At 48.5% G+C, this 14383-nt stretch overlaps 1 protein-coding gene across 4 annotated transcripts in view; it reads left to right on the forward strand.

Moving 5' to 3' along the window:
- Positions 1-14383, forward strand: part of Armc8 (armadillo repeat containing 8) — a 50378-nt gene extending 35995 nt beyond the window's left edge. For all 4 annotated transcript variants that reach the window (XM_070005481.1, XM_070005482.1, XM_070005483.1 and 1 more), the window contains 10 exons: positions 1002-1084; positions 1406-1487; positions 4063-4149; positions 6298-6390; positions 7078-7227; positions 8292-8387; positions 8674-8769; positions 10044-10116; positions 11487-11580; positions 12695-14383. In XM_070005481.1, the coding sequence (XP_069861582.1) occupies positions 1002-1084; positions 1406-1487; positions 4063-4149; positions 6298-6390; positions 7078-7227; positions 8292-8387; positions 8674-8769; positions 10044-10116; positions 11487-11580; positions 12695-12728 (888 nt within the window). In that variant the 3' untranslated portion in view covers positions 12729-14383. The remainder of the gene's footprint in view (positions 1-1001; positions 1085-1405; positions 1488-4062; positions 4150-6297; positions 6391-7077; positions 7228-8291; positions 8388-8673; positions 8770-10043; positions 10117-11486; positions 11581-12694) is intronic.

Below are 14383 nucleotides of genomic sequence, written 5' to 3' on the forward strand. Positions count from 1 at the left end.
GGAGGACCCCACCGCGGCCCTTCCCACACCCTAGATGGTCCTGTCTTCAGTAGGCCCTTTGCCAAACTCGCTAGCGACTCTCCATGTATGTAAAGAGGAACTCAATACACCCAGGCACCCTGTTGGGAGGGAAGGGAGGCGTATAGAGAGGGGAGACAAAGAACAAAATGATACAAAGTCTTGAGGCGAGGCATGGTGGTGCATGCTTGTAATCTCAGTAATCCGTGTAGAGGCAGATCTCAGTAAAAAAAAAAAAAAAAACAAACCCTATCTGAAAAATAAATGAAAAAAGAGACATGGTTTTAAAACTTAGCATTCATAACAAGCCTTCCTAAGTCAGAGGGAAAAGAAGAAATGGTCAGTAGACACCTGCAGAGGCCACCAAGTGTTTGGAACCTATCAAAGCACACTCCTTGATCTGACCTTTGACTCTGGAGCCTGCTAGTTTTGGGTGGCCTGGGTGCCATCACTGAAAGGGAAGGGGTAGAAGGGGAACCGTTGAGAATGTTTAACTTCGTTCTAGTCCACTTGGTAAGAACGTAGCCATGGGGGTGCCCCTTCATGAACCCCCAGATCTTAACTTCCTGAGGACTGAGGTTGGTGGATCTTTCTAGATTTTCCCTGGTTGAACCCTCCCTAGTGGAAGTTTATTTATAACCTCCTGCCAACCCCATTCACAATTGTTTATTCAGTACCTCTGCCTTCTCATACCGGTTTAAATGTCTTAAAAAAAAAATCAACTTAGCTGTCCTCTTCCATCTGTCAAACTCAGCCTGGATTGTTGTGCCTGGGTTGGTCCTGCCTTTCTGATGAGTTGCCTCTCCCCTCCTCCCCCCTGCAGGAGATTGATTGAGAGGTCAAAAAAAAAAAACAATGACAAAAACCCCTTTGCTCAAACCCACTTGAAACTTGTAATGGACCTTAACCTACTTGTATTTACAAGCAGCTATGTTCTGTCACCTGCGTGTTGTTATTTATGCAGCATTAACCTCTTTCTCCAGATCATTGAGACTGAAAATATGATGGACCGAATTGTGACTGGCTTGTCTGAGTCTAGTGTCAAGGTGCGCTTAGCTGCTGTCAGGTATGAGCTCTCTGTGGCCTCAAGCCAACTCTTTTTGCCCGTTGTGTTTAACCCGTTTCCTTCTCCGGTCCTTCGCCAAGTAATAAGTGCACAATGCAAGTATTACCCTGGAACATAGGCTCAGGTGAATTCATGCACTGTGTGCTATTCCCTACCAGAGAACCTAGCATCCAGCACTCGGGAAGGGTCTTTATGGTAGCGGACTTAGCGTCCATAGATGTATTTGCAGTGGACGTTAGTGATAAGTGAAAAGCCAAGCAATGTATTTGAAAGGGGAGTTTGGGCTTCCTGGTAAAGCTAATTTCAGGTTATTCTTTGTAGATGTTTGCACAGTTTATCCAGATCTGTACAGCAACTTAGAACCAGTTTCCAGGATCACGCGGTGTGGAAACCTTTAATGAAGGTAAGGAGGACTCCTCCTTGAGCCAGGCACTGGTAGCTCACGCCTGCAGTCCTAGCCACTCAGGAGGCTGAGATCTTGAGGATTGAAGCCAGCCCAGGCAGGAAAGTCCGTGAGACTCTTAACCTCCAATGAACCACCAGAAAACCAGAAGTGGAGCTGTGATTCGAAGTGATAGGGCACTATCCGTGAACAAAAAGAGCTCAGGGACATTAGTTCAAGCCCCATGGCCAACAACAACAACAAAGGAGTCCTCAAGGCTGAGTCCAGGAGTACACAGGGCGCTGTGAACGTCTGTTTCCTTGAAGCTGATGTTCTGAGCCTCTGTCAGTCTCCCTGCAGTTTCTGAGGGCAGAGCCTTGTGTGAGAGAGAAATGCTGGATTTCTGTATTAACAAAAAGCCTTAGTCCCTCATCTCCCAGGGTGTTAGTAATCCTCTTGAACCTTAGCTCTAGAGCTATCCTTGTAATTTCCAATTCGAAGAAAAAAAAATATTTTTTAAACACCAATCAGCAAAGCTTCCTGGCCCAGTAGACTACCAAAACCTTTTTCTGCGGGGCTCTAGTTCTCACTTCAAGCTTCAGGCTAGTGTTAGGAGCATCAAGTGTAGCACTGACAGGAAAGGCTTGAGGCATGGGGGGGAGGGGGATGTGACGGAGACCTCAAAGGCAAAAGGAAGGATCAGGCAATTGTTCCTGCACGCGAAGAAACATCACATACGGTTCCGTGTGGGGAACTGGAAGGGACACCAGGAGGGGTGGGGTGTGATGAAAGATGCCAGCAAAGGGGGAGGGAGGGGGATTAGAATCAGGTGGAAGAGTTGGACCAGTGCCATAGGCTGTGGAAATCCGTCTCATGGTGGACCCGATTCATGCATCCAGGTTTTAGAACAAGGTGGCATCATTGGTTAAAGAAAGACACTTCTGGTGGGCGCTGGTGACTCACACCTGTCATCCTAGCTACTCAGGAGACTGAGATCTGAGGATTGATCTGGTTCAAAGCCAGCCAGGGCAGGAAAGTCCATGAAACTCTTCAAGTAAAAATTGCTAAGGGACAGCACCCAGGCCCTGAGTTCAAGCCCTACAGCTGGCAGAAAGAGAAAGGAAGGAAGAGGGAGAGAAAACAAGCACTAAATCCTGGAGATGTTCTGGCTAAAGGAGACTGGTGGACTGGGTATGTGGTTTTTCCAGTCAGGAGCTATCAGGGGACACCAGAAGGGTTTGAAAGGATGTCTTGATATGGGTATGTGAGTCCCATCAGCCGTACTCAATCCTACGTAAGCACCGGGTGACATGAGTCGAACTGTTTCCATCTAGTGGCACTCCCTTACTGTGTAGGACACACATCAGCCCTTCGGACCAATCACGCCTTCACTTCCTGCTGGCCTTGTCTTTCCTGAATGTTTCCTCTTGATGAGTTCAGAAAGGTGGTTTATCCACGCTCCAGCTGTAGCACCAGTGCCTTCCCTCACTGGGAAGACAGCTGCTCGGCCCATTTCAGATCCATGATCTCTTACCGGAAGCCTCGGGGCTAGGTTTGGCTTTCCCCCAAGATTTCAAAGGCTTTGCCTAAGTTGATTAAGGCTTTCTTTCATTTTCCCACAGTTGGTTGTTTCTAGCTTGTGTCTTTTTCTCTTTTTTTTTCTTTTTGGTGGGTCCTGGGGCTTGACCTCTGGGCCTGGGCTCTGTCCCTCAGCTCTTCAGCTCAAGGCTAGCACACTACCACTTGAGCCACAGCGCCACTTCCAGCTTCTTTGCTTATGTGGTGCTGAGGAATCGAACCCAGGACCTCATGCATGCAAGGCAAGCACTCTAGCACCAAGCCACCTTCCCAGCCCTACTTAAATCTTTTTCATAGCAACTTGGTCTTGATTTGTTGGTTTCTATCCAAGATTATTTTTTTTAACTTTGCCAAAATCATTCCTTTCTTTTATATGTAGAGCCCTTTTCTCTGATGGCTCAGCTATACTAAATTCAGAATGGAGTAACACGATCTCTGTCTAGCTTTCAGGGATGTGTCCATGCACATATAATAAAGGGGGTTATTAAAAGCTATCTTCCAGGGCTGAGAAGGTAGCTTAGTGGTAGAGCGCTTGCCTCACATGCATGAGGCCCTGGGTTCGATTCCTCAACACCATATAAGCAGAAAAAGCCAGAAGTGGTGCTGTGGCTCAAGTGGTAGAGTGCTTGCCTTGAGCTTAAGAGCTGAGGGACAGCACCCAGGCCCAGAGTTCAGGCCCCACAACAGACCAAAAAAAGCTGTCTTCCAGACACCAATAGCTTGCTTTAGATAATTGATTTCTCATAGTTCAGAGGCAGTTTACATAATCTCCTTGCTATTCCCCTTTTGTTTCTTTCAAATTACTGGCAAACCATAGGAATAGACATTTGATTTTCAGTAAAATTTTTGATGACATTTTTTTTTTTTTTTTTGCTCCTATTTTGATGAGATCCTATTTGGTCCATATTGGATGTCGACTTGTGAATTTTAGTGTGGCTCTTATGTGTTGTATGGTAAGGTAATTTTCTTTATTTAGTCATGTCCAGGATTCCAAACAATGAATGTTTTTATTCCATAGGTTTTACAGAATGCACCAGATGAAATCCTAGTAGTAGCATCTTCTATGTTATGTAATCTTCTTCTCGAGTTTTCTCCAAGCAAAGAGGTTAGTTCTGATTTTCTCTGCCTGGCACACATTGCCTTGTCTTGCTAGAGCTTAGTCAAATGCTTTCTCTTTTTTTTCCTCAAATTTATGGGTTGGCTTTAAGAATTGCTCTATGTGGGGGGAGGGTAGAAATAAGTTATTTATATAAAAATAATGTTAACTGTTTCCTGACATATTTAAAAGCTGTTACAAAGCCAAGCACAGTAGCATGTGCCTGTAGTCCTAGCTACTCAGGAGGCTGAAACAGGAGGATCCCTTTGAACCTAGGAATTGGAGGCCAGCTTGTAAGGGCTAACAAGACCCTGCTTCAGAAAAATAAGACTTAAGACGTTACTGTTTAAAGTTAATCCAGGGCTGGGAAGGTGGCTCAGTGGTAGAGCGCTTGCCTTGCATGCCTGAGGCCCTGGGTTCGATTCCTCAGCACCACATAAGCAAAAAGAAAAAAGCCGGAAGTGACGCTGTGGCTCAAGTGGTAGAGTGCTAGCCTTGAGCTGAAGAGCTGAGGGACAGCGCCCAGGCCCAGAGTTCAGGCCCACGACCGGACCCAAAAAAATAAAAAAAGCTACAGTAAAGTTAATCCAAACTACTTGAGTTTGCTAATATAAGAAATAATTACCTGAAGCCAGGTATGGTAGAGTACACTTATCTCAGCCACCCAGAGGAGGAAGCAGAGAGGATCTCAGGCTTGAAGCCAGCCTGGGCAAAGTTAATGAGACTCGGTCTCAAAAACAAAATAAAAGCAAAAAGACTGGGGGCATAGCTCAAGTGGTTAGAGGTCTTGCCCAGCAAGGTCTTTGAAGGAGAAAAGTAGGAGAGGACAGCAGCCTTCTGCCCTTCAGTGGGGTCTTGGCCTGTTCCTGGTCTGCATACACTCTGCCACCCCATCAGTGATCTTGAACGACTCTCAGCTTACCTGAGATCTTACCTGCTTAGGAAACAGGGTGGACGGATGCAAGTGGGAGATCACTAATATGAGTTTTTTTTTTTTTTAACATTTAAGAATAAACCCAGCTGGGCGCCAGTGGCTCACGCCTATAATCCTAGCTACTCAGGAGGCTGAGATCTGAGGACCGTTCAAAGCCAGCCCGGGCAGGGAAGTCCATGGACTCTTATCTCCAATAAACTACTAGAAAACCGAAAGTGGCACTGTGGCTCAAGTGGTAGAGCGCTCGCCTTGAGCTGAAGAGCTGAGGGACAGCGCCCAAGCCCAGAGTTCAAGCCCCATGACCAACAAAAAAAAAAAAAAAGGAATAAACCCGATCTTGAGTTGGAAGGGAAATGCTACAGAAACACTGTTGGACCAATTGATAGAATTGGAATCAGGGCTATAAAAAGTGCTGTTTTAATGTGATGCTGATTTCCTTGACGTTAGCAACCGTGCTGTGATCTCCATGCTGGCATCCTGTACTTAGGGAAAGGGGGCTTTATCTGAATGATGGGGTATGATGGATGGTGTGGACACATGGAATGAGAGCTGAGAGAACAATTGTGGCAGTTAGAAACACCACAACTCGTCCATGTAGTAGGATGAGGACCGCTTTTAAAAGGCCATCTGGAAAGGGACTGCCTTTTTCCCAGGTATATAATCTGATTGGCTAAGATGTTTCTAGAATCCATCTTGTTATGTGGCCTTGATTTCAGCATTTATAGGTGATGGCAAACCTTAATCCTCTAGCCTATGGCCCGAAGTTGTCAGAAATGGCCAGAAGTTTGCCAAGTATGCGGGCATGACTAGAAAAGCATGGTTCTTAGGAATAGTGCTCAGGGACGTGTTATGAGACACGCTTCAGTTATGGCTACGGTTAGTGCACGGCAAATGAGGGGCGTGCGGGAACAGAGGTTGGGGAGCTTGAGAGGAGCAAGGACCTAGCGATGGGGAACGGCAGGGGGCAGATGTGGGTATGAAGCGAGCAGGTAATGGAGATGTCCCCAGGCCCCTCAAAAAGAAAGGAAGTGACACATGTTCATTGTCGTAATTTGTGAGAGGAAAATGTCTCCTTGCCTTCCTCAGAGTAACTTACAGCAACATGGCCCCGGCTGTGTGTGTATGAAAGAGACCACGTGCAGCTGCTGGTGCATAGACACATTTAGCTTGCCAATCTGATTTGAGAGCTGTGGTCTGCTTTTCTTCTCTTTTGTCAACTGTAGCCAATTCTAGAATCGGGAGCTGTGGAACTACTTTGTGGATTAACCCAGAGTGAAAATCCTGCTTTACGAGTGAATGGAATTTGGGCCTTAATGGTACGTTAATCTTTTTTAAAGTCACAGTTTACAGAGAAAATAAAGGTATTGTCAAAAGTTGGTGCTTCATTTGAAATGCCTGGAATATTCTTTTTAAATTTAAAAAAAGGGCTGGGAAGGTGGCTCAGTGGTAGAGCGCTTGCCTTGCATGCATGAGGCTCTGGGTTCGATTCCTCAGCGCCACATAAACAGAAAAAGCCAGAAGTGGCGCTGTGGCTCAAGTGGTAGAGCGCTCGCCTTGAGCTGAAGAGCTGAGCCCCACGACCGACAACAACAAAAAAAGACTCTTAACCTCTCATAAGCCGCCAAGAAAAACAAACCCCAAACTAACAACGAACTGCAAGTGGAACTGTAGCTCAGGGGATAGAGAGCAAGAAAGCTCAGGACAATGCCTAGGTCCTAAGTTCAAGCCCAAGGACCAACATTAAATTTAAAAAGCACTAAGTATATTTGATAGTTTTTCAGCGATAAGACATTCAGATGCCCCTGTGAGTCAGAAAGCGGCTCCATTCCCGCAGGGAAGCTCATCTGTGAGTGGCACTTAGACTTCCAGCGCACAGAAGGGTGAAGTCCACGAGCAGGAGCTCAGAGCAGTGTGCCACACGTTTGAAAATATCAGTTACTATGCAATCTCATTGTACTAAGTCACTGTAGACATGATTCTTGCAACTTCTTCGATCCTTTCAGAATATGGCATTTCAGGCTGAACAAAAAATAAAAGCCGATATTTTACGAAGCTTGAGTACTGAACAGCTCTTCCGGTTATTATCAGATTCAGATTTGAATGTGCTGATGAAGACCCTGGGCCTTCTTCGGAATCTCCTCTCCACTCGGCCCGTAAGTAAATGCTGCCCGGAAGTGTGACCTAATCCCATCCGTCCCCAGAGAAGCAAGGCATTGTGGGGTTGCCTGCCATCTTCAGAGCTGCTCTGGGAGCTATAGGATACCTTAGAGGTTACCATCTAGTCCCACCCACCACCCTGCACGGCTCCCTCTCCCCCTCTTCTCTCCTCCTTCCCCCACCTTTGTATCTTATTCTACACCTGCTTTGCCAGTCAGCATGGCTTTTCTTCGCTGCCTCAATCCCTATCCCTGCTTCTCCATAGGACATTCTTGTTCAGTCTGTTTCATAGAGGTCCCCTCCCTGCCCCCGTTCACGGGGTGGACCTCAGAAGGCGTGTTTGTAGTTCAATGAGTTCATGGCAGAGTGGAAGGACCACGTCGCTGGCTGTGGGGAGCCTTCTTTTTTCTTTTTTTTTTTTCTTGTTTGGTGGGTTGTGGGTCTGGGAGCTGTCCCTGAGCTCTTTAGCTCAAGACGAGCGCTGCACCACTTTGAGCCACAGCGCCACTTCTGGTCTTACGGTGGTTAATTAGAGACAACAGTCTCACAGACTTTCCTGTCCAGGCTGGCCTTGACCCAGGATCCTCAGATCTCAGCCTCCCGAGTAGCTAAGATTACAGGGGCGAGCAAGTGTCTGAAGGCCTTCAGGTAGACGTGAAAATGTGCCTGCTCCCTTCTCGGGACCTCTCTGGTCTTTTGAGTCTTCTGCATGCATCAGCCCCTGCCCCAGGATGCCAGGATAGTAGTAAAGCCACACCATGCGTCACACCGCCCCTCCCCCTGTCCCACCCCTCAACCATTTTTGTGCTGCGTTAGTTCTTTGGGCTTGAGGAACGCCAGGGATTTTAGTTCTGTATTCAACTCCATGTTCTCCCTTCCTGGTCGTTGTATATGAAGGTAAAATGTGGCTTCAGAGTATACCGAACCCCCGAGGTTTGCCATCTAGTCTTGTAGGGTAGGTTGTGGTGTCTCCCATCACTAAACTTCTGGAAGGCTTCTCTCTGTGGTCTTTTTCTTTGGTTTCCTGGATGATAATCCTGTCTTCCCCATTGTTTTGCAGCACATAGACAAAATAATGAGTACTCACGGGAAGCAGATCATGCAGGCGGTCACTCTGATACTGGAAGGAGAGCATAGCATTGAGGTGAAGGAGCAGGTATGTGCTCTTTCTCGTGTGGAAACCCCTGTCGTGGTTTGAGCTCGCCTTAGCTGAGGTGGGCTGTGGGTGGGTGTGGTCGCTGCTGTTGGAAGGGGCGCAGGAGTGAGAAATCCAGGCTTTGCGAGAAGGATAACTTAGGGTCTCCCCTCCCTCCCTTCCTTTGTTCTCTTTTCCCCTGTGGTTGCTGGGTTTGAACTCCGCCTCACACATACTCTGCCACCTGAGCCTCCCCTCCAGCCCCACCTCAGAGCTTTCCTGATCCCTGGCTGTTTGTGCTTTCCAGACACTGTGCATCTTAGCCAACATAGCCGACGGGACAACAGCAAAAGAGCTCATCATGACCAATGATGACATCCTGCAGAAAATCAAGTATTACATGGTGAGCCTGAGTGCCCGCCCCCTTCCCCCCTCACCCCCGCTTTTGTTCAGATGTTGCAGAGAAAGCACAGAGCCAAGCTGAGGGCTCACACGCGCAAAGCCCAAATGTGCTCTCAGCCCTGCCTGTGTCCTTGGCTGATTCTCTTGTAAGCCAGTGCCCCCTGCCCTCCTTCACCCGCCGGGAGCAGATGATAACTTGTATTCTTTCTTAATGGAGCCCAAAGCAGACATGTCCCTATAATGGTTGAGAGGTAAAAGTAAAAACAGAATCCCTAACCGCAGAATGCAAATGGAGGAGGTCCTGTCCATGTCTCCACGTCTTTGTCTTCTTAGGAGTTTAGTCCTACACGAGAGGATATCTTGTCCTTGCCTTCAGCAAATCATTACATACCTTGCCAGTGAATTCCCTCAAATCTGTTGGTTTTGGGTTTGTTTTTTTTTTTTTGGTTTTTGGTTTTTTTTGGTTAGTCGTGGGGCTTGAACTCAGGATCTGGGCACTGTCCCTTAGCTTTTTCACTCAAGGCTAGCACTCTAGCACTTTGAGCCACAGCACCACTTCCAGTTTCCTGGGTGGTTAATTGGCGATAAGAATCTCATAGACTTTCCTGTCCCGGCTGGCTTTGAACCTCGATCCTCAGAAATCAGCCTCCTGAGTAGCTAGGATTACAGGCCTGACAGAGGAGTGTACATTAAGTGTACAAGAAGGCTCTTCACATTGACCAGTGGGGAAATCATCTTTACAGATTGTTTCACTGTCCACCCCTCTTTCGTACAGCGAGAGAAATCACTGCCCATGAACAGTGGACCTAATCAGGATGTTTGCGCTGTCAGTACATACATACATAACCAGTATTGTCCTTTAGAACCATACTTGGGACATTTGATCAATCCATTAGAGATCTTGTCTTTTTATTTTCTGCATACTCTTCTAGACATAGGTATGATTTATTCAGCTTCTGCCATGGATATGTTCTCTAATTTTACTTTGGACAAGCAATGTTGGGAGAGTAGAGCCTTTGTAAGTTGTGAGGTGGTTTGTAGTTCAAGAAGTGGATGTAGAATGGGTTCGGATACCTCCTGGCAGGGCTGGTCAGATTCGTGCCAGGCCTGACCCGAACAGTTACAGATAGTAACTCATGGCTCCTCGAGGCCGTAGAGGTTCTGGCCTCGGCTTCAAGCCCAGAGGCTCTTCCAATGATCTACGGAATATCAGAAAAAGCCTCTTCAAATGACATCATCCACCTTTTGCTTTTCATCCCTTCTCTGCGTCCATAGGGCCATTCCCACGTCAAACTGCAGCTCGCCGCTATGTTTTGTGTATCAAACCTCATATGGAACGAAGAGGAAGGTAAGAGATCGGGGAGATTGGTTCTGAGTTTATATTATGGGAAGACAGTCACGTAGGGCAAGGCAGCAAAGGTGCCCCCGAGCCCCTGGGCAGGAACCCACTCGCTGCATTGGGCCAGCCAGCCCCCAGCCTGAACCGGCAGGGGTGTCAAAACAAGCACCCCAGAATCATGAGGGTGAGACGCACTCATCCCTCCCCGTGCAGGAGGAAAGACGTGCGAGAGGAAGGTGAGAGGAGAGAGCGGGGCGGGGCAGGTGGGTCTTCCATTATCAGCAAAAGAAGTGCACTTAAGGACAGTTGGGGAGAGGCAAGGTGCAGAGGGGGTGCGTGGTGTCCATCTATACAGAGCCCATACAGTTCAGAGATCCTTGGCTACGTGTTAGCATCACCTCAAGCCAACTAAATCCATCTCGAAGGGTAGATGGTGGACATAGATGGCCTTAGTGCTCCCTAGGTGGGTCCAGGGTCCAGCAAGGCATGAACGGGTGGCAGAGAGCCCCGGGTGTCAGTGCTGGATTGGCTGGACCATTCCCAGTCTCCTGGGAAACTTGGAATGCCAGTATCTGCTCTCTAACCAGGCCTAGAGTCTGGCTTGCCTGGGAGGTTGCGTGCATGAGGGGTCACCAGGCTCTTCGGTGGGGAAAGTGGACTCCTAAAGAGGGGTGCACACTGGGCTAAGTAGTTAAGTGCAGAACAAAGTGGAAGGAAGAGAAACCAGACTCCATCCACAGGCCTGGATATAAAGTAGCATCTGTGTTCCTGGGAGGCAAGGGCAGGCTCAAGGGCTTAGTGTTGGAAGATAGAACAGAGCGGTGTGGATTGTGCTACTACCAAGAGGCAGTAGCAGACAGTGCCAGGAGAGAGGAGAAGAGTAGAAAACAAGAACTTTTGGAGCAGGAAGCTGCTGTTAAGTCCTAAAAGAATGACAGGCCTGTGCCAGGCTGAAGAATCTTATGACTTCATTCACAGAAAAAACAAGTTGCACAGCAGAACCCAGGATGGACTGCTAGAAGGAGAGCCAAGAGGCATAGACCACTTAGAAGTGTAGGAGAGGCTGGGTGTGGTTGAGCACATCTATAATCCCAGCGACTGAGAAGGCAGAGGCAGGAAGATAGCAAGTTTAAGGCTGGAATAAAAGGGCTGGAGAGTGGCCCAAATGTAGGGCCCTTGCCTAGCATGCATGAACTGAGAGTTCAGTCCCTAGTACAACAAAAGGAAGGACAGGGACAGAGAAAGGGAGGGAGGGAGCAATCCAGTGACACTGGGGCAGACGGGAGGCAGAGGAGAGAGGAGGGAAGCACTGTGCTGAGATTGAGCTCAGCAGCCGCCTGCATCTCGTTCCCTGTAACCTGACGGTGCTCATCTTACAGGTTCACAGGAACGCCAGGATAAATTACGAGACATGGGCATCGTAGATATCCTCCATAAACTGAGTCAGTCGCCAGATTCAAACCTTTGTGACAAGTGAGTAGTGGTGGGAAAGAGCCTTGTTTTTTGTTTTGTTTTGTTTTGTCAGTTGGTTGTGGGGCTTGAACGCTGGGCCTGGGTGCTGTCCCTCAGCTCTTCAGCTGAGGATAGTGCTCTATCACTTGAGCCACCGTGCCACTTCTGGTTTTCTGGTGGTTCATTGGAGATAAGAGTGTCACGACTTTCCTGCCCAGGCTGGCTTTGAACCGCAATCTTCAGATTTCAGCCTCCTAAGTAGCTAGGATGACAGGTGTGGGCCACCAGCTCCCAGCTACGATCCTTGTTTTATCTGGGCTGTGTTACATTCTTTCATGAAAGCTTTGAATTGGAGTTCCCATGGACCAACTATGACATTCGAGTGAGAGAAGTAATAATGAGGAGATTATTATAGCCTCTCACTTGTCCAGCAGTTAGTGAGCTCGGGCCGGTGGTATCCGGAGAAAGTCCAGAAGCCACTTGACTGTTAGAATAGAAATGCAGGGCCGGGAAGGTGGCTCAGTGGTAGAGTGCTTGCCTGACATGCATGAAGCCCTGGGTTCCATTCCTTAGTAACACAGACGCAGCCTTCCTCATCCTCAATTGCATCCTCTTGAAAATCCACCGTGCTTGAGGATTCTCCCATAAAGGAGGCCACTTTGCTAAGGATTGGGTAAGGCCATCCTGTGTTTTGCTCTCTGCCAGTCACTATGACAACCTACAGCCCACGTTGGCCAAGTGTGAGGAGGCCTTTCAACCATGAGACAGCCTCAGCCCACTGGCTCCCTCCACGCAGCCTCCAGCCAACCCTCAGCACCTTTACCTGCTCAGCTCTCCTCCTCTCTCAGCCTCCCAGAGTCCTAAGTAACTTCCTCTAGTGCTGAGACACCACCAAGGAGTTTCACCCATCACAGCTGTGTGCCACCTTCACAGGAAACTCGTAGACCCCGAGCCACGGTGGGCTTAACCAGCCATCTGACAGAGCACCAGGCAGAAAGATACAGCCCGACCTGGGTTTGAAGCTGGGCTCCCCAAGTCCCCTTGGAGATGAGCCTTTTTAAATGTCAGCTGCTATCATTGGCCCTGGGGGTTTTTTGCCTCTGAGATGATGGTAACAGGACCTTTGTGATTTCAGGGCAAAGACCGCATTGCAGCAGTACCTGGCGTGATTGGAGCTCCCCGGCCCGGCCTGGCCCGGCCCAGCCCAGCCCGGCACCTGCCAGTGTCCCTCCGTCCTGGCCTAAGGATGCACAGGACTAGCCTCATTTGATTCCTTCTATTTGCACAAGTCACCTTGGACTGCAGGGAGCTGTTTTGCAAAAGCAATTTAGTAGGCTTAGATCTCAAATTCATCTTGAGAACTTTTTTTTTTTTTGAGGTAGTATTTTCCTCAGAGGACTATTAACATTGTATTTTGGTTTGGTTTGGTTTTTCTGAGCTACCTGGACTCTTTATTAGAACAATCAATCATTTTCCTTTGGACCTACAATTTTTTGCCTATGCTGCAGCCACTTTGTGGGTGGGAATGAGTGTGCGTATGTGTGTGTGCGTGTGCACGTGTGTGCGTGTGCACGTGTGTGCGTGTGTGTGTGTGCGTGTGTACACAGGAGTCAACTGAATGTATGTGTGGGTGAGGGATACCTCAGATTTTTTCTTTTCTTATTTTGTGTGAAAATCTCTTTTCTACAGATTTTCCAGGGTTTAAGCATTGCTTGCTGTATAAAAGAAAATAACAAAAAACTTTACTGAATTATATACAGTTTGAATGAAATGTTATTTTAAAACAAAACAATTGTTTAGTGTTCCATAAAGGTTATGTTGAATTTTGGTCAGATGAATATTTGTAAGTAAAAAAATATATATACATATATATATATATATATATGCATTTCTGAACCTCAACTTAGATTTTTCTTTATAAAAACAAAGACCAAAAAAAAAAAAATTCACAGGAAAAAAACAAACTTGGCTGTCAGCCGGCTCTGTCCTTGGTGCTGCGTGAACCTGCGCGCCTGGCTGCAACGGTGTGCGCAGGCGCTGTGTGAACCTGCGCGCCTGGCTGCAACGGTGTGCGCAGGCGCCGTGTGAAACCGCGCGCCTGGCTGCAACGGTGTGCGCAGGCGCTGAGCCCCCTGCAGCCCCGTCATCCCATTCTCAGGTGCCCCAAGTCAGAAGGCCAGGGTGGAGCGAGCGAGGCAACAAATTCACACCCCGAGGTGCCCCCGCTGCCGCAGACAAGTCCTGGGGGCCTACCCTGGACCAGCAGGAAGCACCCGGAGCTGCTCAGCCGTGCCAGAGCCTGCCGCTGGTATGGAACGCTCCGGCCCCAAGCTTGGTGGAGTGAAGTCGGATCGCGTGCTCTCTGAAGCCGCAGTGTCGTGTCACTGCGAAGCTCCCAAGGTTTCAGCGACCCATCCCTGGAAGGAAGGGACAGGGTGCCCCGCCGAGAAGCCTGCCTCTGCCATCCCCGCAAGATGCTCGTGGGCAGGACGAGACTCTTCCCCCCAGGATGATTGCAGATGACGTCTTTCTTCTTGGCAGCCCTTTGTACCCCTTGGCTGGACACCAGCTCCAGCTTGCGGTCGCTCCTGACTGAAGCGTGCCACTGTGTCTGCCCCCCGATGGGGCCCCATGCCCGCCCACCGGCCACTCCCGAGGGGCTGCGCCCACCACACAGCGTCCTCTCTCCAACGCCCACCTTCCTTGGTTGGAAGGCTTCACATGGTTGATTGTGAATGAATGTTTTTAAGATGTATTTAATGCAACGCTTCCTGTTCTCAACATGACCCTCCTCCCAAGATTCAAACACGGAGATGTCCGCTTT

The sequence above is a fragment of the Dipodomys merriami genome, unplaced genomic scaffold, assembly GCF_024711535.1.
Source record: "Dipodomys merriami isolate MVZ:Mamm:240054 unplaced genomic scaffold, mDipMer1.0.p SCAF_68, whole genome shotgun sequence".
NCBI lineage: Eukaryota > Metazoa > Chordata > Mammalia > Rodentia > Heteromyidae > Dipodomys > Dipodomys merriami.